Here is a 25,194-nt window from a genome sequence, read left to right as displayed (position 1 = left end):
GACCCAGTTTGGGCCAATGAGACATAAGCAATAATTGTTGGATGGGCTTCAAGGAAGATCCTTAAAAGAAGGTCAGATTAGGCTGGCATATACCCTCCCTCCTTCCCCCCCGACTTCCCTGGCCTTCTTCCTCTTTCCACCTGAACTATGGCTGTGATGGCCGGAGCTCCGGCAGGCATCTTGATAGATGGCAGAGTAGAAGTCGGAAGGAGCCGAGGTCCCCGAAGGCATGAAGGAGCTGCTGCAGCAAACCCCCAGACTTCTTTCTCGCCAGAGCTAAATAGACCTCTGTCACGTTAAGCCGTGTTATTGTTATCGTTGTTTTTGTTTGTTTTGTAGCAAGTGGCTAAATTCGGTCCTAACCAACACAAAGCCAAACATCCAGCAACAGGAGCACGATTAATAAATCACAGTCCAATTGTACTATAGACTTTTATAGCCACTAAATGATTGTGTAGAAAAAGATTTGGTAACGTGCAGAAGTGTTTGCTCATATAGTATTAAGTAGTGCGCAAGGCTGGATTTATAGTAAGATCCTGGTTTATGAAGAGATAACGTGCATAAAGAATATAGAAAAAAGACTTGAAACAAGTACAATATATTGAAACTTATCTGGGTGGTGGTGATACGATGATTTTTCTTTTCTACTTCTCAATGTATGTAATAAATAGCGACAATTTCCTAGTTTCGTGACAGAAAGGTAGCAATGGGATTATTTTTTTAAAAGGAAATTGTGGAGATTTTTTTTTTTTTTTTAACATGAGCAACTAAACGTCGCCTTTAAAAAAAACAAAACGAAACACAGGATACCCGTGTAGCCCCATCGAGACTTTGCACAATGGTCCCTGCTGCATCCTGTCGTGACCGGCCCCCCCCCCGCCGCCTCGTGACTCGCGGTTCTCACCTTGTTCTCTGGGCTCCTGGGTCTGTCCGTGTTGGTATTCGGCAAAGAGACATCCCGCTCTGAGGTAAATTCAAGGTCCGCGGCCCTTTTAGAGATTTCCCATTTTCCAGTGAATCTGTGACATTTAAGAAATGTAGCGAATTAGAAAATGTGCATCTTTCCTTTTCAGGCAATTGTCTGGTCAGTCGTGGCTGTCACTTCAGGAGGGGGAGGAGGGGGAGGGAAGAGGGATGTTCCTCCTCTCGAGCCCCTGGGGAATTTGCCACACTTTAGCTTGTATTGGGTGACCTGGGATGACATCGCTACGAAAATTATAATTATATACAGGGAACTTCATACACACGCACATACATACACACACACGCGCGTCCACGCAAGTACATCCGCACACGCATCCATAGTCAGCGGGGAAAAAAGGAACTTGGAAATGATGATTGCCAACTTAGAAACGAGCCTGGTTAATGTCTCAGACGGCAAGAAAACCATCGCCCTTGGTGTTATTGTTTCTACGGGACAAAAATCACTTGCGGCTTGTCAACCTCTTGATGCCTAACTTTACAACGTCTGACACCTAATTGATCCCAGACAATAGTAAGTTACTTCCGGTAGAGCGTCTGCTGGCCCGCAGGTGAGGTCGTTAGTCAGTGCTCGAGTCTGAAAGGATGCTCGCTTAGCAGATGAAACGCGGCCTGTCCTCACCTTCCGGACCCAAGTCACAGACTGGGACCATGGGAAGGCATCCTCACCTTCCGGACCCGTGAACGCAGAGTGTGGGGCTGCTTTAACCGGGTAGCGGATTACTTTAAAAAAGAAAAAAAAGAAAAAGAAATCGACGCTGCTTCTCGTGTTCTATTTTGTCGTAGATTCTTGCAGAGCCCGTTTCATTTTCCAGTCGTGGAAAGACAGACATCCCAGCCGCCTTTTACTTAGCTGTCGCATCTTTATGACCCATCTGTCTGTCCCCTGGGAAGAGGAGTAAGTCTCATGACTAACTCATATTCCTAAAATTATTTAAGACAAAGAAATATGTCTATTTTTGCTTCCAACGAACCGGAAGTCAACAGCAGCCTGATGCCAGGTGGCCCGTTCCATCTGACCCCCCACTGAGGCAGAGGACACCATTTTTAACCTCGGACTCTGGATCAGGAAGTGCCGGGCTGCGCTGGGGAGTTAATTCCAAGGGACAGAAGTGAGGGGGTCACTTTAGAAATACAACTGTGAGTCTGATGGAAATGTTTCTGGTCTGGACATAAACGGCATCCGTGGGCGTGGCATTCTCCGCTTGGCTCGGAGGCTTCCGACTCGAGGCTCTTCCCTCCCCGGCCCCATCTCAGACACAGCCCCACACCCACCCTTTCTCCTGCCCAGAGAGACCCCCGCCCGCTGCCCAGGGGCCGCCGTATCTGCCTTCCTCTCTGCTTGCAGCCACCTAACCCCACGCTGTCCGATTGCGCAGCTGCTGACCACGTGTGGCTGTCACACGCTTGGAGTGTGGCTCGTGTGACTGAGAAAGCAAATTCTTCATTTTAAAATTTAATTCAATTTAAATTTAAATACAAACTGGTACTTGATTCGGTTATTGGACAACTTTTAAGGATGTTTTGAACAACCTCGATATGTAAATCTAGTTTTCTGACTGTACATTTTATGAAATCTAAATCCAGATCAAGTTATTTCCAATGGAAATGCAGCATGTAAATTGAGAGGGGCTGTAAAGTATAAAACATAAACAGATTTCAAAGACTTGGTGCAAAAAAGATTGCAAAACGTCTTTTTATATCGATGATCGACTACACGGGGAAATGATGATCCGGACGCATCGTATTAAATAAAAGGCATTGCTAAATAAATTTTACCCACTTCTCTTTACTTTTTAAATGCAGCCACTAGACAATTTAAAATGACATGCGTGGCTGCTCCGACCACCTTCTCCTTCGGCACAGGCTTCGGGAGAAGGACCTGGACCCAGGTCAGGTGGCACCACTCACTAGCCACGTGCTTTAGGGCAAGTGACCTCATCTCGCTGGGTCTCGGTTTGTTCTTTTTTTAAACCTGTAAGATGGGCACAGTAAGGGAACCTCCGAAAGGCCTGCCGGGCACAGCCGCCGCGCTTGCAGGTCTCCACACGGGCCCAGCCGGGTTCGCTCCTGTTCTCTCTCTGGCCCTGTCCCACCCTTCCGTTCTCATCTGAAATATCACCTTCTGTCGGGGACCTTCCCACTCCTCCCAGAGGGGGCCTAGTTCTTTGCCTTTACCTCTCTCAGAGACTGTGACACCTTGACGTCATGACAACATTGTGGATTCTTCGAGGGCGGAGACTCTCTCTTTTCTGTGAATTGTTTAGTTTGCGGAAAATCTCCACCCCCCCACGAAGTTGGAGGAGTGATGTAGAGTTCCAACTTCCTCGCTTCCGCGGCTTCAGTGTGTCAGGGGTATTTCTCTCGTGTGCACGGTACCCGGCACGTGATCCCGTTAGTGTTTGTGGTGGATCCAGACAACCCCAAAGTCTTCGCCGCTCCTCCTATCAAACAGTGGTCAGTTTCTCCATCTGCTTTTCCCTGGGCTGACCCTGTGAGCTGCTCGGACCCCCGCAATGTGGCAGAAGTCCTGAGTCCAGGCCTCATGAGGCCCGGTGGCTTCTGCTCTTGGGCTCAGGGAAGCCTGCTGCTGTGTGGACGAGCTCTAGCTAGCCTCTTGGAGGCTGAGAGACCGCGTGGAGCAGAGGGGAGCAGTCCCAGCTGAGGCTCTCTTGGGCCAACCAGAGCGGCCAGTGAGGCTTTCCTCGACCTTCAGATAAGCCACCAGCTGGTGTCAGAGGTCAAAGTGGCCCAGACAGAGGAGCTTCCCAATCGACCCCAGAACAATAGGAAATAATAAACGTTGTTTTGTCTCTCTGTTTTGTGGGTGATTTAAAAAGTGGTAAAAAGCTACCTGATACAGAGTTTAAAGAAGGAGTTATGACTGATCGAGTTAACGAAACCCCCGGATCTAAAGCGGGGGTTGCCACCTCCAGCATACTGTCTGTCTGGTGGCAGCTGCCTTATCCCAGGGACGAGGAAACAGTCACGTGCTCCACAACCCCAGCATGCTGTCTTCGCAGCCGTGTGAGCAAGTCACAAGGAAAGGAGCTTGCAGCTCTGACACCCCCATTCGTAAACGTTTCTGAGCTTTATTCTGCTCAACAAATACACTTCGAGCAGATAAAACGTACCAGGAACTAGTTTCAAAGATGAAGGGCGCCTGCTGCAAGGACTTCCCAAGGTCTTGATCGCATGCATTTTCAGAAACTCTGGCCATGACGGCGACAAGAGAGAGAACAGGCTAGAGTAGAGCCTCGCGCTCCCCGACGCCCCCAAACGTGGACCGCTCTAAGCCTCCTCTCCCCTGAGATGCGTATATACCTCCGGGGGTGTTCTGCTGAGTCCTAAAACCAGAAGTCTTTTTAAAATAAAAGCCAGTCTTATTGTGTAATTTGGGTCGACACTCTTTCCTGAAGTATCCATACCATCATATTGCGGGAATTTGAGTTCTTTAGATAACGGCTTCAAAAAGTTCCACCTTGTTGGACCTACCCTTGATTATTTCAATTAATTCAGGCCTGTCATCTCTAATGATTCCAGGTGGGTGCAAAAATCAAACAAACAAACAGACAGACAGACAGACAGACAGCAGCCGCCGAGGCAGCTGTCCCTGGCACTGACCTGCCGTGAGCCCGGCCTTCGGCTCCCGAGCATCTCTGGCTTTGTCTTTGATTTTGAGTCTCACGGTGTGATTGAAGATAGAGTTTCTCTGAATCGGGACGTATCTGCGGGGTTCTTTGTCTTTGATCGGATCGGCGTGGGGCATCCTTTCTTCTTCCGAGCCTAACTGAGGTCTTACCCTGGCGGGTTCATCGACTTCCCACGAACCACTCTCAGACTTCTCCCGGGGCTCTTCCACATCTTCGGAGTACCTGGTCTCCATGGGAACAGACCTGACCGTCTCTCAACAGGATGACTGGAGATGAGTGAGCTCCCCAGACTTCGCCGGTTTTGAGTGCTTTAGAATAGAAAGAGAACACTTTTCAGTCAGGGTCATCAGGCTGAATATTCCATTCAGAGTATGATCTTCCACTCCCATTCAGAGCTGATGAAATTTGAGGTAATTTGCACATCCTTGCGACTGCATCTTTTTCAGTGAATTTTGCAGTTTAACCACTGCAATTTGGATGCATTCATGTCTCATTTTACAATCGAGGTTTGTTTATTCCATTCATAGGATGCGCTTTTGGGGAAAATGCTTTGCGTGGCCCGTCTAACTAATTTTCGAGTAAACATTTTCTGAATAATTCAAGAGAAAAAGAGAAGCGAAAAACAGTGACAGGAACTCCAGAAACCCGAATCAAGGGGAAGGAAAATGGATGGACCCAAAAGAAGGAGCCCTGGGAAGAGAAGGAAGGGCTGCCAGCTAGCGACAGGTCCTAGCACCTGAGTCAGCAGGGGGTGTGGTTACAGTCAAAGCTAGGTTGTCCTTGGGCCACGTCAGAGAATGAGAGAGAGCGAGAGGTGTGTGTCCTGGCCTGATGGGTGGGGGACTCCCTTCCCTGGTGGAGACCCGCCCGATAGGATGGGCAGAGAGGACTCAGGAAGAATGAGGTCATCGGCTCGCTGAGCCCTGGGGCTGGGAGGGCGTGGACCAAGGGCGAAGGCAGCTTTGGGTTCAGACCTGTCCAAAGGTGAAGCTACTACTTTGGGGAGCAGTGGCTTCCCTGTCACTGGAGGTGTCGGGACAGGGGCTGTGAAGAATTTAGGGTTTGGTGACTCCGACTTCCCTCTTTCCTCTCTCTTGCCTTCCGTGCCTCCCACTGGCGTCGACCCTGATCCCGAGGGCACTCTCAGCCTAGAGCTGATCGGGGGCAGCATGTGGGGCGGGGTCTTGTGGTGGAAGAGGGGCGGGTGACACAGGGGGCGACTGTGTCGTGGCCGCTCTGTGGAGGTCTCTGAACTGGGTCCCTGCCTCGTCCTTGATGACTGTGAGTGGCAAGGTGGCAGAATCCCAGGAACCCTGGGCAGGCTGGCCTGAGAGGCTGAGACCAGAGGGCAGGTACCACCGCGGTATCGCCCAGGTGTGGCAGGCGAGCACCTAAGCCCGGTGGAGGCGGGGGTGGGGACTGTGTGAGAGGATAATGGGATCGGTGACTCACGGTGGTTTGTGGAGGAGCGGTGGCAGGGATGGGGAGCATTGTCCCAACAGCGGGTGGTGGGCCTTAGGGACTGGGCAGGCCACAGGCCACTGCCACCCACTGCCGGTCGAGGAAATAAGGACAAAGCCAAGATGGAAAACCTCCCCGGAGAGTCTGCAGTAGGAGACTCTCCACTAAAGCTGACGGGGCTTCTCCCTGCTCTGACCATTGGACGTCTCGAAGGCCCCCTGCCCTGGTCCCAAACATAGACTGCCTTTTGGCGTTCAGGGTTACTGTCATCATCATCATCATCATCATGCTCGGCATTATTATTTTAGGCTGCTTTTTAAAAGATTCAGGTATAGTTCGCATGCGGTAGGTTTTTCCCTTGTCAGTGTATGGTTCTGAGTTCTGACGCACGCGAACCGTTCACGTAACCACCGCCCGACAGAGGTACGGGACACCCCTTCACCCCTGAGTTTCCCCGTGCTCCCTGTAGTGCCCCCCAGGCCCTGGCGACCGTCCATCCGTCCTGACCGTGATGTGGACGGGCTGGGCCGTGTGCGGCCTTGGGCGTCCGGCCTCCTTACGTTGGCGCCCTGCATCGGAGACTCGTTCCGCCCGGAGCTGTCCGCACCCACGGCCTGGGTTCCCTGTGCAGCGCTGTGAACTCGCGGAGGCCTCCGCCATGTACTGTGAAGGGCGCCGGGCCCGGAGCCAGGGCGCCTGGGTTCGAGGCCCCCTCTCCTGCTGCCTGTCATCACCTACTTATGCTGGGCAGTCAGGGCCTCAGTTCTCCTCCCAGGAAACGCCCGGCTGGGCGGGTGTTCTCCGGGGCTCCTTAATTAGCTCCCAAATTCTGTGATGTGGGGAGGCTCAGGGAGTCCTTGGAGGGAATGACAAGTGCCCTGGGGATGGCTCTCAAACCCTCCCTGTCACTTCCTTTAAACAAGTGGGCTCTAAAACCCTGAGACAATGTATTCCAAATCATGCCAGAGGGCAGGTACCACCGTGGTATCACCCGGGTGTGGCAGGCGAGCACCTAAGCCCGGTGGTGGCGGGGTGGGGACTGTGTGAGAGGAATAATGGGATCGGTGACTCACGGTGGTTTGTGGAGGAGCGGTGGCAGGGATGGGGAGCATTTTAAAGACCATCACACACACACACACACGCACGCATGCGCGCGCACACACAGAATCTGTGAAACTCTGAAAGACAACTCTAGTGCTGTTCAATTATTGCTTATTTCGGGCAGATGTATTCTGAACCGGAAATATTTTGATCATCACTCCAACTCCTCTTTATCCGCGGACGGCTGGAAAGTCTGACAGCGTCCCCAAGGCTTCTAATGAGCTTCCGAAACTCGTCTTTAAGGCCCGCATCTTCCTGTTCTGGGTGGCTTCAGGGTGGACCCCCCAGAGGCGGCTCTGTGATTGGAAGGAGGCGGGCTTATGGTGAAGCTGCCTGCGCACGGCATTCATTCATTCATTCATTCATTCGTTCGCTCGCTCGCACGGCAAGCACTGCTGGCTGCCTGGCACGTGCCGGAAGAGTCTCTGCCCTTGCTCCGCGCCTGCCCACGCGCCTCGGCCCAGGCCGCTCCGGAGGGGCAGCGCTTGGGCTGTTTTGCTCATTGCCATCCCTGGTGCTGGGCACACACAGCACAGACACGGTTTATGACGACGAATGAATGGGCGGGCTCCTTCCATGAGGAGGATACAATGATCACCCCCGTTTTATAGGTGAGGAAGCTGCAGGCCAGGGAGCCCTGGAACTTGCCCCGGGTGAGGGTCACACCTTGTCTGTCTGATGTGTTTGTTGGGAGAGCCTGAGGCCCATGTGATGTGGTCAAAAGAGGCCATGGCTGGCGGCTGGCCTGGGGGAATCGGGCAGAAGTCGGGGTTCTGGTCCGCTCTTTTGGGGCTAGCTCTCTGGCGTTGGGCACATGAGTGGGGAGTTGCTGTTAAACCTCCCGGCGCTGGGCTGCAGGCCAGGGGCCTCCTTGCATGAGTCAGAGGCCTAGGAAGTCAGAACACAGGAGGGAAGGTTGGGGGGCGGGGAGGGGGGTGCTGCCACAAACGTCAGATGCTGGGGGCGGGGAGATGGTGACACCGTGAGCAGAGGGGGCATGTCCCCTAGGCCAGGGCTTCTGAGGTGTTCGGGGGCAGGAGCAGGGCCACTGGGGAGCCCCCAGTGCTGCCCCACGCTTGGCCAGGTCTGGGCAGTGTTGCCCCAGGTCAGAGGCAGACAGGAGTCCTGATGGGGGCACAGCCGAGGCAGGTGGGAGGTGGGGGTGACAGGAGAGGGGGCGAGAGGGGGTTGAGGCCAGTACCATCCCTCCGCTGTACAAGAGAATGAAGCGGGGGAGGGAAGGAAGGTGGAAGACAGACGGGGGGAGAGAACCGCTCCCCCTGGGGCTGAGTGCGTGCGGTGGATCCAGACAAGGGAGCTGAGCACCCACTCTGATGCAGGCGCCCCCGAGTGCCGGGGTGGCCTGGTAAGACCAGGCCTGGCCTGCATCCAGGCCACGGGAGGGAGCAAATGCCACAAGGCAGGGAGGCAATTTAAGAACAAGGAGCGTTCTTTGCGGGAAAGATTCGGGGTGAGCAGCAGATTGTGGGGACTCCCGGGTGCGGGAGCTTCACTCCCTGGTCAGTCAGAACACCCCAGAGGCTGGCGCCTGTTGCTGGGGCCTTGGGCTCGGGGGTGGGGGTGGGGGCTGCTGGATGGAGCTTGGGTTTGTTTTGTTTTGTTTTATCGAGCAAGGTGTGAAAGCTACGGAGGAGGATTTTAGGTAGCAGAGGGGGAAACAGAGGACATTTCTGGTTCGGGAGAAAAGCCCCAGCGAGGACGGGAGCCGGGACAGCCGGCTGGGACGACGCTCTGCCGTGGGGCCGACCCGCGCTGTGAGAATCGCAGACATGACACGGGGCCCTTGTAGAACAGGGGGGAGGTCAGGTGACCCCGAAGAGGGCGGCCGTCGCCCCCGGAGGCGCCGCTGGGAGCATCTCGCTGTTCTCAGTGTGAACGAAGGAGAGGAAGGAAACGGAATACCCGAAGAGAGGGGAGCAGGGTGCTGGGAGAATCCGAAGTGGACGTTCAGAAATTGGGGAGCGGGTGGCGAGGAGAAGCAGGATGGGAAGGGGGAATTCCAGGCCCCGGCTAGACGCCCTGCACGCTGCAGGGAAGCCCCATCTAATCGTGGCCACATGGGGGCAGTGTTGGCTTCAGTAGGTGTGGGGGTGGTTCCCCCAGAGCTGTGAGGGAAAAGGGGGGGGGGGTCCTTGAGGAACCAACACTGTGCAGAAAGTGATGGGTTTGGCGCCTAAAGGGGTGGATGGGGACTCTCCAGTGAGCGGGAAGGGCAGCTGTGCAGAACAGAGCCGGGTCCAGGTTCTGTGGGGGGCGGAGGTGGGGGGGCCTCTCCGACAAGAAGTAGAGCAGAGGCCGGAAGGAGCCGCCTGGCGAGCTCTGGGGTGGTGGAATGCAAAGTTCCAAACGGGATTCGTCGGCTGCCTTTTGCCTCAAGAGGGAGAAGAGTAAAGAAAAACTTCGCGTGTCCTTCAAGGCTTTTGAACTGATACCCTGGGGGGAAAATCGGGAATCTGAGGGAGAAGCGGGTCTGAGATCAGAGAGGGATGGCGCATTTGGCATCAGGAAACTGGACGTGAAAATAGTTCATTGTGACGGGATCCGAACTCACCAGAACACAACATGCAAGGTTGGATACTAATTACGGTACTGACTCGTTGAGCGGCGACTAAACAATAACTGTTTCTAAACCAAGCCACATCGCTTTAGCGTCCAGAGCGCTGTAGCGCTGTGAGGCGAGAAGCATTCTCAAGGCCATGTGGCTGCTGAGTTCCAGCCAAGCCGTGTCCAGGCCTCTTGGCTCTGTGGCCACCCTCTTCCCACCGCCTGGCGCCACCAGAAGTTATACCGCATCGCAGGCTGGGGTGCTCACACACGAGATGGAGAGCGGGTCAGACACAGTGACAAAACCATGTACAGGACAAAGCAGACTGTGACCGACCAAGTGCGAGCAGCAGCTTCTTCCTGAGGATGCCACAGAAGTCGACGAAATTGATTTTAAACCGGGGAACTGGACAGTGGTCCAGACAGGTTGAGCACGTTTCTTCTTTATAAGAAGGTATTCAAATGCCGGGGAACGGTGGGGTCTACATCTACAGCCATCTAGTTACACACATATCTGCAACAGGAAGGAAGCCCGCAAGGGAAGAAGAAGGCCAGAGGCTCGAAGAACAAGCTAGATAGTCCCGTTGGGGAAATGGTTAATGACAACCACAGGGACAAGAAGGACCACGAGTGGAGCATAAATCACAGGCGGCAAAGTGCGATGGAGCCGAGTCAGCGAGGGTGACGAGGGTGACAGTGGTCCCCTGGAGGGACTCCGCGGAAGAAGCCTGCAGGCAAGGGCAGGGCACAGGGAAGGCAGAAAAATGTAGACAATGGGACTTTTTCCAGAAACTTCATGTCTCATAAGAGGAACGAAAATCCAAACTGCCCCGAGATCCTTCACTTGATAATTGACAAGATAGCAAAAGTTTGAAAAGCAATTGGCGAAGCTGAGGAAGAACAGGCAGTGCCCCATCACTGATTCCGTTTGGCGGTGTCTATCAAAGTGAAAAACAAATACGCTTCGGCCCTGCGATCTCTCTCATCAGCAGGAATTCGGCCGCCGATCTGCTCGCATGTGGGCCGGGTGGCCTGTGGGCAGGTGACTCACTGCAGCATGTCTGGGAGCAAGCAACTGAAGACACCAGAATGTCTCTGTCAGGAACTGGTCGCGCCAACTAGAAAATTCTAAACCTTTCCACAAATGGAATAAGATGTAAAAGCAAGAAAGAGGCAGCTCCAGAGACTGATCAAGAAAGTATCCGAGGATACCTCAAAACAAAAACAAAAACAAAAACAAACCCAAGAACAGAAGAATATGTAATACGCTTCCATCAGTGTACAAAGAGGAAATATATTAGAATTTTTGTGAGCATGCCTAAATATTATGGAAGGAGTTGCAAGAAATTAACATTAAAAATATACATATATATTTGTTGATTTATTAGGGCAAAGCCTGGGGAAATGAGGAATGGGGTTGGGAGGGAAAGAGAGTTTAAAGTACATACCTTTTAATATATATATATATTTTTAAAGGTATATCGATATTTGACCTATTTGAAAATTAAGTAGATAAATCTCTTGAAAAAAATAAATAGGACAGAATCTTCGATATGGAAATCAATCACTTCTAACAACTGAAAGAGACAGGGGACTTCTGGGCTCTCACTAAGAAGCCCCCAAGAGCCCTGCTGTGTGGCAGAGAAGGAGGTTCGGGTAGAGAAAAACTGGTAGCCATGATGGGAGGGAAAAAAAAGCTATTTTATGTTTATACCTTTGAAAATCAAGATTTTCCCCCAAAAGTCAGATAGAGAATAAGAATGAGCTGTTCAATGAGGTGTTTAAATTCCCTGATTAAAATGTCCTCCAAGTGATTTAAATAAAACGGAGGCAATTTCATATTCATGAAGCCGTCTTAATGCAGTATAACACATCAGTGGGTTAGCGACAAAATCGAACACCAGTATTCAGGAAAGACCTTTAAAAGTGAGACCAGGAGGAAGATTCATGATGCTAAAGAGTACTGGTGTGTCACGATTACCGGAACGCTGGAAAACCGGAGCAGCGTCTTGCTCTCAGCATTGGGAACGTGTTTCTCGGGGTGCGGCCAATGCAATGAGGTATAAAACCAGCGTTTTTAGAAAGAAAGATGAAATAATCATGACTTGCAGCCGATAGGATTTGTATGCTCAGAAAACCCAAAAGGACCAATTGAAACTATTGGAATTACAAAGAAATCAGCGCAGGGCCAAAATCGGGTAGAGTCACTACATGTCAGCAATAACAAGAAAGTAGACAGCAGTAGTAACTAAACCAGAAAGCACAGGATAACAATATTAACAAATATAAACACCATGTATAAAGGGAAAACCTTGAGAGATGGAAGGAGACTTGCATGTTTAGGGAAGTATGGCTTTTTCTTGGATGGGAACATGGAAAATTAAAAACGTGTCAATTCTCATCAAGTTAATATGTTTTAGTGTTGTTGCAATTAAAAAAAAATTCCAATGAAAAACTCGTTGGAGTGTTTTGATAGAATGCTTATGAAGTTCATCTGCAGTGTAGACGGGCATGATGCGCTCACTCTGAGCAACACAGGAAATGAAGAGAGTCCACTTCTTGTAAATATCATAAAAATGCTACAATAGTAAAAGGAATATGGGAGGGGCATAAGGCCATCGATGCGTGAAACAGAATGGCCAGCCTAGAAAGGAATTCTTATCTATAAAAATGTTAATTGATAGAAGGGGCATCACAAACATTTAAAAAAATGGAGGAAATCACAAAACCAGACAAAAACATCACAAGGAAAGAAAACTATAGACCAATATTTCTTACTGATATAGATAAAAAGTCCTCAACAAAATATTAGCAAATTAATCTAGAAACATATAAAAAGGATTGTATACCATGAGCTAGTAGAATTCATCTCAGGAATGCAAAGTTAGTTGAGCATGCAAAAATCAATTTATATAAGTAATACACCATTTCAATGGAATAAAGGACAAAAACCACATGATCATCTCAATAGACACTTGACATAAAATAGCATTTGAAAAAATTCAACACTGTTTCACAATAACAATAATCAACAAACCAGGTATTGAAGAAAACTTCCTCAACCTGATAAAGGGCATTTTTGCAAACCCCACAATTAAGATCAGTCTTAATTGTGAAAGACCGAAAATGTCCCTGTAAGGTAGGGAAGAAGATTAGGGTGTCCATTCTCACCACTACTAATAAACATCATGATGGAGAATTTAGTCAAGAAAAAGAAATAAAATATTTACATTGAAAGGAAGAAGTTACACTCTATTCACAGAAGACATAATCTCATATACGTAAAATCCTAAGGCAGCCCCTAAAAAACTATTGGAACTAATAAGTTCAGTAAGCTAGAAGGATATAAGATCGATATTCAAAAATCAATTATATTTCTATACAGTAAGAATGAACAAACCAGAAATGAAATCTGGAAAAAATTTCCACCTACAATATTATAAAATAGAATAAAATACTTAGGAATAAATTCAACAAAAAAGTATAAAACTTACATTCTGAAAGCTATAAAATATTATTGAAAGAAATTAAAGAAGACCTAAATAAATGGAAAGACATCCATTCTCATGGATCAGGAAAATTAATACTGTTAAGATGATATTATTCCCTAAATCGATGTATATAGTCAACACAATGCAAACCAAAAATCCCTCTGACTTCTTTACAGAAATTGATAAACTGATCATAAAATTCATATGGAAATTCAAGGGACCGATGTCAAACAAAAAAAATCTCAAAAAAGAAGAATAAATCTGGACTTCTATTTCTTAATTTCAAAACCTACTGCACAGCGACAGTAATCCAGACCGAGTTGTGCTGACACAAGATAAACATATAGGTCAGTAGAATAGACCCTAAGATCCATAAATAAATCCATATCTCTGTGGTCGATTGATTTTTGACCAGAGTGCCAAGATCGTTCCATGGGAAAGAACAGTCTTGTCAGCCAGTCGTGCTGGGACAGCTGAATACCCACGTGGGAAAGAATGCACTTGAGTCTCTGCCTCACGCCATATGCAAAAATTAACTCAAAATTACAACCTAGATGTAAGAGCTAACACTATAAAGCTGTTAGCAAAAAACGCAGGCGTAACTCTTCTTGACATTGGATTAGGCAATGATTTCGGGGGTATGACACCAAAAGCACAAGCCACAACAACAAAAAGGACTCAGAGATCATTGAAATTTCAAACCGTTCTTCGAAGGATACCATCAAGAAAGGGAAAAGACAATTCGCGGAACAGGAGACGATCTTCGCAAATCATACATGTGATGAGGGACCTATGTCTAGACGGAGTAAAGGCCTCGCACAACTCACTAATCAAAATATAAATGACCCAATTAAAATATGGGCAAATAACTGAATAGACATTTCTGCGGAGTAGATATATAAATCGTCAATAAACACACGAAAACTCACTCAGCATCACTAGTCATCAGGGAAATGCAAGTGAAAACCACAATGAGATACCGCTTTGTACCTGTACCCACTAGGATGGCCGTAATCAAAAAGACAGATAAGGACAAGTGTCCGTGAGGATGTGGAGAAATTGGAACCCTGTACACTGCTGATGGAAATGTAAAATGGTGCAGAGCCTTTGGAAAACGGTCTGGTAGTCCCTCAAAGGGTTAAACAGCAATTCCATTTCTAAGCATATTCCCAAGAGAAATAAAAAAAGATACATCCACACCAAAAACTGTGCCTGAATGTTCATAGCAGCCTTATTCGTAATAGGCACAAAGTAGAAACGACCCAAATGCCTAACAACCGATGAGTGGGTAAATAAAAACGGAGTGTGTCCACAAATGGAATATTTTTCAGCCCTAAAAAGAAATTAAGTATCGGTGCACACTACGACACGAATGAACCTTGAAATCATCTTGCTAAGGGAAAGAAGCCAGTCACAAGGAGCCACACGCTGTATGGTCTCACGTATATGGACCACCCAGAACAGGCAAATCCATCGAGACAAAGTAGGTTCATGGTCGCGGGGGGCAGGAAGGGTTGTGGAGGGTGACGAGTGAGTGACTAATGGGATGAGATTTCTTTTTGGTGAGAGGAGGAGAAGGTCTCGCACGGATGGTGGTGGCGGCGGCTCAGCTCCATGAACAGACTAAATGCTGCTCAACTGTATCCTCTAAATGGGCGAATTACATCTCAAATTGTTATTAAGCAAAAGGAGGGGGTGGCAATTAAAGTCTGGAATATTGGTTGGCTATTTGGGGACAATATCAGGTTAGAGCCTCAAAATAAATTCCCTAAGTAAGCTCCGAAAGAATTAAAGCATTAAACATTTTTTTTTTCCCAAACTACAGAGCATTTGGAAAAATGTACATATGGTTTTATTACTTTTTCCTGCCATTAAACAATGTGTTTTGGGAGAGTTTCTATTTCTGTGAACTGGGTGTATGTATTCATTTTTAATATTTGCATTATATTCTGTAACATGCCATTGGTATTTCCATTATTTTATCATTGTTTGATTCGTTTCCATTGTCTCTTTCCATGAGCGTTTCAGTTAGTCCCTTTTTCAGTTGTAAGAAAGAGACAATCGTTCGAGTTACTTGAAGAAAAAGGAGGCTGGAAAAAGATGCAGGAGATCTGGACCGGGCCGAGGCATTGTGGGGACCAGTGCCTTCGCCTCTATTGGGGGTCAAAAAGTAGAACATTTCCAGAAGGAATTAAACGGTTCCCAAATCTTGCCAGATGATACTGGGAAAAGCACTGTGTGTTGCAAGCCGGGGGGTGGAGCCAACCAAGCGTGGGCTGTGAACCCTGCATCCTCCCCCACCAGTTACAGGATCTGGGCATCGACTGTCACGTAGGGAGGGCCAAAGTGACCTAAGTCCCGGGTCTAATGCGAGGATGCACAGCGTGGACTCTACGGGGCCATAGTTATGCTCTTTGCGCATTATTATGCAAATGAGCACAAAGAGGTGCTATTTCCATCTGTGAATATAATACATATTTGTGCTTACATCTCGCAGTGTAAATTAAAAAGAGGACAAAGGAATGAAGAATAGAAGCGTGGGGACATAAACCTTAATGAGGGACGAAGTTAAAAGATTTCCTGTTACCAAGACTCATGCTACGGATGGGCCCAGATGACCCCTCAGCTTCCTGGAAGCCAGCCCGGAAAGGGAAGTGTGTCAGGGACTCATTCTGCTGCGTTCAGGGATAAAAATCACCGATCGCTCGTGCTAAGACCCGCTCAGGGATGTCTCTCAGAGGGTTTTATGGAAGCGCAGTGCAGTGATCTCAAACGCTTAAGAGCTTATTAAATATACGAATTCCTGGACCCCGTGCCCAGAATTTAGACTCGGTAGGGCTGAAACAGGTCCCAGGGACGTGAGCTTTAGAATGTGCCAGGTGATGCACGGACCCCGGCCTATTTGTCCCGGTAGGGCGGTCCTTCTGGGCGCACAGAGCCCACGTGCGCTCATGCAAACATGCTTTAAGAGTCTTCCTCTGGGCCTCCTTCAGTGGGGGCTGATGGTTTCACACTCAGTATGACCAAACAGATGTCATCGTGCAGGTGACATGGTATAGGCGTCTGCCTGATCAGGGAGCTTTCGAAGGAGACGAGGACTCTCCAGCTTCCTCCGGGTGGAGGTTCCGCACACGTTGGGTGGGATCGCCTTGAGCGCGAGCTCCTGGATAAGCAGGTGGCTCGCCCGTTTGCCTGTTCGACACCCGCCTGGAGTCGACTGGTGATGGGGGAGGGTTGTCATCCTTGAGGAAAATAAGGGGTCATGCTATTCCTCTAAGAGGACCATGATTCTCTCAGAAAGAACGTTGTTTTGACTTTAGCCCCGTGACAGGTAGACGTTGGAGCCACAGCGCTCAAGGCCCTGAAACACCTTGCCTGGAAGAGTCCTTGCGGGAGAGGCGAGATGCTTCTTTTGGCCTTCGTCCAACCCTCCAGTGTAGAACAACCACAGAGCGTTGCCTTGCGCAACGTGACTTCCCGGTCCCCGTTCCAAGACAAACTCTTGGCGAAACATCCATGAAGGTGGCTGAATGAGGCCTCTTGTTCTCTGCAAATATTATCTATGAAGCAGGAAAGAGGCAGGAGCAGCGGCCTGCACCGAAAAGGCAGCTTCAGTTCTGAGACGTGATGATCGACAGCTCCTCTTCCTGGCTCTAGTTAGCCAGCTTGTCCCGCCGTCGGTGGAGGCCACTTTTAGGTGGCGGTCATAAGACTGTTTTGGCCAGGGATCAAAGGATGCCCAGCTTTTTCCTCTCTGGAGCAGGAGACAGACCCCCAGGGCATCCCCAAGGGATTTCAGCCGATTACTAAGCTATACGACGCGGAGGAAGCTGACACTTCTGTTTTTCCCTTTCATGTAGTTAAAAGAAAGAAAAAATCAAAAGTCTGGTAGAGCACAAGAAGTGTCCACATCTGAAGCGTCAGCGTGCTGGATGCCAACGCCCCGCGTGACAGCGCCCCAGATGCAGGGCGAGGAAGCCTCCGTGCCCCGCCCCCGCCCCGCCCCAAGGGCGCCCTCTGGCTTCTCGCAGCAGGGAGCAGTCGCGCCTGTGTTGGGTGCTGGGCGCTCGGTGCACATGGACTCTGCTTCGGGACGTCCTCCTCTGTGTCCGACGGCTTCTGACGTCAGACTTGTGCGATCCGTCCACACCGTTCCGCGCTCTTCCGCACGGCTCCACGCTGCGGTGGCGTGTGGGAGCTCCTTGCTCTGAAGCAGTGGTCCTCACCTCGGAGCAGGCCTCGGCGTCCCTGGAGGGCCCCACCCCTCAGAGTTCCTGGTAAAGGAGATGGGGGGCAGGCCGAGAATTTGTGTTTCTAGCGAGTTCTCCGCTGCAACTGCTGCTGGTCTGGGGACCACGGCCCGAGAACCGCCTCTCTGATCTGGCAAATCTCCTTTCCTCTGGGCTCGTCATGGTCGTCGCTTCCAGAATCACTGAGGGGTCACACTGACCCGCAGGCATGGTGGAGGGACTGGGCGGCATGGTGGCTAGGGCCTGGATGGAGGACCAGACCCGTATCCTGAGCCTGTGCTGGCCTCTGCTGTTGTCAGCTGGGGCCGGAGAGAGGGTTGGGGTTCTCTGCTGCCCTCTCTCTGCGACTGGACTCCTTGGGGCTCCCGGGCTTATGCGCTGGGCACAGCTGAGGCCAGGCCTTCTGGCTCCTCCAGGAGTGGGCGAGGTATGGCGGAGAGTTCTGGAACGTGAACTGTTCCCCAGACTCCTCCTGCACTCAGCGCCACCAGCCAGCACCTCCCCTCCGTCACGCCTGGACACCAGGCCATCCCTGGCCCTCAGCGGGGCCTTAGGCGAGGGGCTCACTTTCTCCTCCTCTTTGCCGGGCCTGTCGTCCTCCCGGGCGAGGCTCCCGGCACCCGCCGTCCTGTGCCTCCCCGCCGCCCCGCCCCTGGGCCACGTCCCCTCCCCTATCAGCGTCCGTCCTCCGTCCTTCTCGTCTCCTCTCGCCCCCTCCCTCGACGTCTCAAGGGCCACCAGGGCTTTAGCTGGCCGCTCTTCCCAGAGGGCCATGGCTTCCTGCACCCGCAGGCCACGAGCCTTCCTCTGTGCTGGGGAGCGTGCCCAGACGGGACAGCCACCCGACCCGGCGGGTTCTGAAGGGGACAGGACTTGGGCAGCTCGCGGTGCAGGACAGCAGTGACTTGGCCAGAAGGCAGTGACCGAGGCGAACCCGCTCCGGAGAGGGGCGGCCCCAAGCGGCAGACGCTGCTCTTGCTTCCCGGAGTGAAGAACGGTGGCTTTGTTTCCGGTACTTTCTCTTTAACTCATCTGGTCCCCATGCAGCCCCCGCGGTTGGTGGGGAAGAAACGGACTATTATTATTAGTCACATTTTAGAGATGAAGAACCTGAAGCTTAGAGTGACTCAGTTACTTGCTCCAGGTCACCCAGCTGCGAAGTGGCTGCGGCAGAATTGGATCTTGGGTCTTGCAGGCCCCAGAGCCCCACCCTGGAGCTGGGAGGACAGGAAGGGCCACGGTGCCACGGTGACACACGGTGACGTGGGGGAGGGTGGAGAGACGGCCGGAGGAGGGGGAGCACCTGCGCAGGAAGCTCCGCCGCCCTAATCAAAGAGCAGAGCGCAGGACAGAGCGGGCAGCAGGGGGCAAAGCCAGGCGGCAGGACACACCGGCCCCGTGTTTTCTGAGGGGCCGAGCCATCGGTTTCCCCGGGGACCCAGACTCTGTTCAGCAAACCTCCTTCCACACTGTGTGGAAGCTCCTTCATGGGGAGTCCTGGGTAGTTTGGGGACAGGGGACAGGGAGGTACAGGGGTGACCTCCCTGAAGTGGCCGTTATGCACCTAAGCACGACAGCCACTCTCAGGCTTCTCAGTGAGGGGGGACGGCTAGCCCGGGCGGCTCCTTCTTATGCTGCCCAACAACTCTTGGGGGGTCTTCCCCCTTCCTTTGATGTCTAAGTCAGGCGGAAGCCCCGGGACCCCAGGGACGGAGGGGAAGACGAGGTGTGCGCCACCCCCGTGTGTCCTGGGGGTTGTGGGGGGGGCTCTGGGCCCCTGTCCTCAGTCCTCAGCCTCCGTCCTCAGCCTCCTGCCTGTGGAGTGACAGTTACACCTGGCTCACTGGGGCGGCCCTGGTCATAGCCATGTGCTCGACCCGGGGTCACGTGACAGACGTGGGCCCCTAGCACAGGACCCCAGAGGGCAGGCAGGAGGGACTGTCCGAACACCCCCCTTCACCCCAAGCATGAGCGCGCCCCTCCTCGGCTTCCCCTTCCTTACGGAGACTCCCGCGAGGATCAAACGGGGCTACTACGCGCCCGGCGTCACATGCACGGGCCACAAACAGCGCTTGCAGGCGGCTGCTTTACCCTCTGCCGCTCGGCGAGTGGTCCGCCTGTTTCAGCCGCTTTTACCTTTCCGTGGGAAAAGAATCCAAGCTTGTGAAACGTACACGGTGTTTGACGTAAAAAGCAGGTACGGTTTGGGAAAAGGAACCAAGGGTCCGTCGGAGCCTCAGCTCTGTCCCAGTGAGTGAAATCTGTGCCTCGCCTCTGGGGACTGGCTGGTGGCAGCTCCAAGGAGCGCCTTCCCCTCTGGCCAGTCAGGGAAAGCAGCTCTGCTCAGCTGGGTGGGGGAGGAGCAGGCTCAACCTACTTTCTCAGAGAGAAGCCGGAGCCGGAGCTAGCGGCCTCTGTGCCTTCTGCCGTTAGGGAAACTTGTCCCTAATTAACTTCGCTTCTCATCAGACAGGCTGTGAGGAACAGGAGTGAGTGACCCGGGGAGAAGGACAACACCTTCTGGGGGAGCCGCCCCGAGCCAGCCGCCACCCTTGGCGAGCTGCCGCCCGCCTGTGGGCCAAGGTCTGCTGGACCCAGCCAGAGGGAGGCTGGCCAGGGCTGCCGAGGTCCCAGTCACAGGGCAAAACAGACGCTACACAGATGTGGACACCGCCGTTTCCACAGCCCGACGGAGACCGTGACGCGCAGGGGGCCGCACGCCAACCCCGGGCCTTTGCTGGCTTCTAGGAGTGGGGACATTGGCAGGTCGGAGTTGCTATGAACTCATCTGTCAACCCGCACCCCAGAGGCGTTATAAAAAGGTCTGCTAAACATGGCGAGACCAATGCGGTGTCCTAGACCAGCTTGGGCCGCCTTAACGAAATCCCAGGGCCTGGGCGGCTTGACCGAGATGTTGATTTTCTCACGGGTCTGGAGCCTGGAAGCCTGGGGTCAGGGTACAGTGGGGTCGGGTTCTCGGGGGGGACTCTCTTCCTGGCCTGCAGATGGGCCACCTTCTGGCTATGTCCTCACACGGCCTTTCCTGGGTGTGTGCAGAGGGGAGAGGGAGATGGGGGGAGAGAGGGACAAGCAGGGAGAGAGGGAAGGAGGAAGGGGAGGGAAGCGGAGGAGAGATGCGGAGCATCAGCCTGCTCTTCCTCTTCGCACCAGGCCTCTCCTGATGGGGCCCCATCATGAGGCCCCGCCCTCGTGACCTCGGCTAGCCATCTCCAAACGCCATGACGCTGGGGGTCTGGGCTTTAATGTTGAGGGGGTTGTCAACATTTGGTTCATAACAACTGGCAAAGGAAGGAAGGGGGCCCTTGCATTTCCGGTTGGGAACATCTGAATCCCAACCTCACTGCTCAGTGTGGCTCTGGGTGACCAGAGTTTGTACCGAAAGGCAGGCATTCTTGCCCAACCACTCCAGAATGCTTTTCTGGAGAGTCTGCCTAGCCCTGAAGGAGGAGACCCCTGAGGGCCATGGTCTGACCAGGACAGAGTGGACCCTTGACCCAGGAGGAAGCTTGGCTGAGCCAATCAGATCCTCTTTCCCAGAATGAAGATTGACACAGAGACCAGGCCAATGACCAGGGGCCGTGGGCCGGACGGCCAGGGGGTCAACGGAGGCGTTTTGATTAGGCCGGATTAGCAGGTTCCTTGTATTTTTCCAATAAAAGCTCTAAACATTTTTTTCGTATCTCGGCTTGAAGGGATTCCCGTGCATTACCTCCCAGTGGTCCAACACTACATCTCCTGGGATGTGGTACATCCAGGTTTTCAACACCCAGATCCAGGACAGGAGGTTGACCTGGTCAGTAGTGTCCTTGCGTCCTCGGTGAGCTCCGTCCCCTCAGAGGCTGAGCATGGCCGTGTTCGCCCTGTGCCAGGCCCTAGTCACGCGGACATGGCCGCCTAGCTGGGGCCCCAGCAGAACGTCCCCCGTCTTCCCAGATGTGAGCGCCCCTCCTCCGGCTTCTCGCTCTCTCCTCTGGACGTTTCTGTCGTCTGTGCGGTGCCGGAAGCTTTCCCAGGGCCCTTGCACACCTCCCGACCTCATCCTGTGATCTCCCCACAGGCCTGTGGGGGGAGGGGGGTGGGGAAGGGAGGTGACTCGGGCCCCCGGGGAAGGTTCACTGAGGCATGCTGTAAACTGAGGCACGGGGGGGGGGGTCCTGGGCCTTGGTGGTGCGCAGAGAGGGGAGTATGAGCAGTGAAAGAGAACGGGTGGGGGGCGGGGATGCGGTAGAGCCGCGGGGACCACCGGAGCAGGAAGGCCGGGATGGCGGCTTTGGCGTCAGTGAGTGACAGGAGCGAGACACGGCACCCACAAAACAAACAAACGGCAGCGGCCGAGGCATCGGGGGCTGTGGTTTCCCGCGACACTCTCTCGTCTACAAGTGTCACGGGATTTAGATGAATCTAGAAAGTCTGCCGTGCTCCTTCCGGCTGCGTGGGATTTGAACCCGTGGCCGGGGACTGATCTTTGTTTGGTACATTGGTCAGTCAAAAAAATTAATATCATGTATTTTAGAAAAGAATCCAATTAGCGCAGCAAACCTGCGATTTCACGGATAGGAATGCTTAGGATGAGAACAAAGAACTTAATTTAAAGCCAGTCTGTGGAATATGTCAATAGCGCAGGTGCTACACGGGTACACCGAAAATGGTAACCGTGGCGAGGAAATGAATGAGGGACGTTCCAGAAGCACCGACTTGAAATTACCTGGCTGAGCCAGACACCACGTGGGTCAGCTCTGAACTGAGGCTTTCTTCCCTCCGCTGCCCGTGGGCCCATCTCCAGAGGGGGGGCAGCTCCGCCTGGCCGCGAACCCGGCGGGGGTTCTGACGGCCCACTGCTCCACGCGGCTTCCTGACACAGGAGCCTCAGCCAGAGCCAGCGTGAAAACCTCCTAAGCCGTGTGCAGGGCTGTGTGTTCGCACAGTAGGGAGTGGGGGGAAGGGCGGGGCTTCCGTCGAGTCCCCAGAAGGTGAAGGCCACCGCCCTCTGGGGTGTTTGCCACCCCGTTTCTCTGACACATACTTGTTTGTGTTCATGAATCCATGTGCTTTTAATTACCAATAGCCCAAATCCTGCCAGGCACCGCAGGGCATATCCAGTGCACACAAAACAGCTCTGCTGGGTGTTCGAGGCCTGTCCCGCCCCCCCCACCCCCCGCCAAGGAGACCCTCGAGAGCCCAGCTGGGGGCTGCCGCCAGAGGGCCGCCCAGCCCCCAGGCCCCAGACCACAGCAGCCCTGGGCACCGTCTCCCCAGGGCCTGGATCCCCGGCCGTTTGTGATGCTTCCTGACCCTTGCGGCCTCCGCCCTCGAAGCTTCTTTCATCCCTGCTGACTGGCTTCTGGCCGTGGCTGTCGGCTTAGACTAGCCCTCCGGGGAATGCCCGCAGCCCCGCCTGGCGGCGGCCCTGCTCCATCCTCCTGTTCCTTCGTGCCGTGCCCTGTCCTCTGAAGCCCCACGCACCCCTCAGGAGAAGCCCGTCTGCACACAGCCCGCTCCTGCAGGGGCCCGTGGGGACCTCTCTTCATCTACTGGCCCCTTCTGCTGTCCAGCGTCTGGCAATGCTGTCAGCTTTGCAGATGGAGGAAGGGGCCAGGAGGCTAGAAAAGTGGGCAGCCTCTGGAAGCTGGAAGAAGGGGGGAAACACTGTCCCCTAGAGCCTCCGGGGGGCGGGGAGGGCAGACCTGCCAACGCCTCGGTTTCCGCCTAGCGAGGCGCATTTTGGACTCTGCCTTCCAGAGCTGTAAGATGCTGAATTGTGACGTTTTAATCCACTAAGTGTTGATCATTTGTTACAGCAGATGTATAACCCTCTTCTACAGATGGAGCCCTAAATCTGGGAGGGGGACCCACAATTTATCTCCTCAGATTCTTTTCATACCCGCCTCTACAAAACTAGTCTTTAAAAAAGATTTGAAGCATCAGCTAGATTTGCCAGGAAAAAAAAAATGCCTTCACTTATCAAGAACTTTTATTCACTGGAGGGAAATAATCATTGGGTCTCATGTGCCAACACCCCAAGGAAAACTTTGTGGGGTGTACGGTCTTCCGGATGGACAGCAGGCAGTCCTGAATGGCGCCACCAAAAAAAGGAGTTTCTCCAAGTTGTCCGGCCTGGATGCCTGGGGCAGGACACCTGGGGCAGGTGGTCTGGGCTCTTCAAGGGACCCCAGTTCTCTACATCTGAGGGTTGTCTGTACACATTGGTGTTTAGTGCTCAAAGTCCGGCCATGTGAACTGATCAATTCTCCCCCTGCTGCTTAAACACAACTTTTATATTGGAAAAAAGGATCCATTTTCTCCCCCAAGGCCTGTTGGGATGGTAATGGCCAAAATCGTGAGCGGCAAGCGCTTTATGTTCATCATCTCATTGAACGCGTGGGGTGATCCTTTACGATCGTTACTGTCCTTGTCCCATTTCCCCCATTTTTACAGAGGAGGGCCTGGAGAGTCAGGGAGGCGGACTGACTCGGCGAGGTCAGCCCGAGGCAAAGTGACGGGAAAGGCCTGAGTCCCAAACTATTTCTCTCCAGCTTTCATGTAGAACATTCCTACTTAAAGCAAACAGCCTTTCCTGAGAACACGACCTTATAAGACTACAGAGAAGTCAGAGAGGAACGGGAGTAGCCAGAGACCCAGCCGGGAGGGCCACCTGAGCCTCCACGGCCTGGGCCTGCGGTTAAAAGATGCTACTTTCCTTTGGCAAGTTCTGTGATATTTCTCCAGTGAATACACAAATCAGCAATGATAACATTTCTCCAAACATAGCCTCCACGGGTCTGTTTTTCTTTGATCGAACATCAAGATGGCTTCATTTTGACCCCAAGTTAGGATCTTGCCTTGTCTTACCCTTGACCTGGACCCCTGAGTTAGCCGTGACTTTGATCTTGACTCTGAATGGGTCCTGAAGAGGCCAGAAAACTGTAGAAGGGAAAGTTTCAGGCGGCCGCTCTGATAACTCAGGCACCAGGAAGAACTGTCCATGTGCCAGATAGATGCCTTTTTAATCCAGAAACAAAGAACCTTAACATCGTTTTAAAGCTTGACGCTAATTTCCTAAAAAGGAACTCGACAGGAGAGGAGGCTCCCTTTCTTCCAGGGCCCAAGCATCTCCGAGGAATGTTTTTATCCCCCGGATGAGAGCGAAAACTCTGTTTATAGATGTACTCGCTTTCATGAGCGGGTTTATGTCTTAAAGGGCATCGCGAAAAATAAAGCCCACGATGTCAGGGTTTTATCGTCTTCAAATACTTGGAAGTTTTTCATCCCGTTAGGGAGCGTCTACGGGAATCTGCTTTGGCTCGGGGAGGCTGAGTGAGGGAGCTGTCAGCGGGAAACCGGGTTTTCTTCATCTACTTATTTGGGCAGTAGGAGAAGGGGTGAGGCAGCCGGGGGGACAGGGATGAAGGCGTGGGGCTCGGGAGAGGGCGGGGGGTTTGCGCATCTATCAGTCTCATCACTGCTGGCCCAACGCCTAGTTTCTACTGCTCAAGGCCAAGCAATGCCCAGGGCGGCTGGGGACGTGCAGCACATGCTGAGCCCCTGGCTGAACGAGGCCCCTCTCTAAGCCTCGGTCTGCGAGGAGCTCGAAATAATGAGCCGACCAGGTCGTGTTAACTTGCACTTGGGACTGAGCAAAGCTGCCCAAGTCAGCCACGAGGACTGACCTTT

General features: G+C 52.4%; 1 protein-coding gene across 2 annotated transcripts in view; it reads right to left on the bottom strand.

Moving 5' to 3' along the window:
* The window catches only part of NGEF (neuronal guanine nucleotide exchange factor), an 86,465-nt gene that overhangs the window by 58,223 nt on the left and 3,048 nt on the right, over positions 1 to 25,194 (bottom strand). The window contains exons 2-3 of one of the 2 annotated variants that reach the window (XM_016134728.2): positions 4,606 to 4,942; positions 905 to 1,019 (exon numbers count right to left, since the gene is read on the bottom strand). In XM_016134728.2, the coding sequence (XP_015990214.2) occupies positions 905 to 1,019; positions 4,606 to 4,867 (377 nt within the window). In that variant the 5' untranslated portion in view covers positions 4,868 to 4,942. The remainder of the gene's footprint in view (positions 1 to 904; positions 1,020 to 4,605; positions 4,943 to 25,194) is intronic. The other variant, XM_016134730.2, reaches the window with a different exon arrangement.

Source organism: Rousettus aegyptiacus, unplaced genomic scaffold (genome assembly GCF_014176215.1).
Source record: "Rousettus aegyptiacus isolate mRouAeg1 unplaced genomic scaffold, mRouAeg1.p scaffold_m13_p_2, whole genome shotgun sequence".
Taxonomy (NCBI): domain Eukaryota; kingdom Metazoa; phylum Chordata; class Mammalia; order Chiroptera; family Pteropodidae; genus Rousettus; species Rousettus aegyptiacus.
Note: the sequence above shows the minus strand (reverse complement) of the source record. Positions and strands in the feature narration are given on the sequence as shown.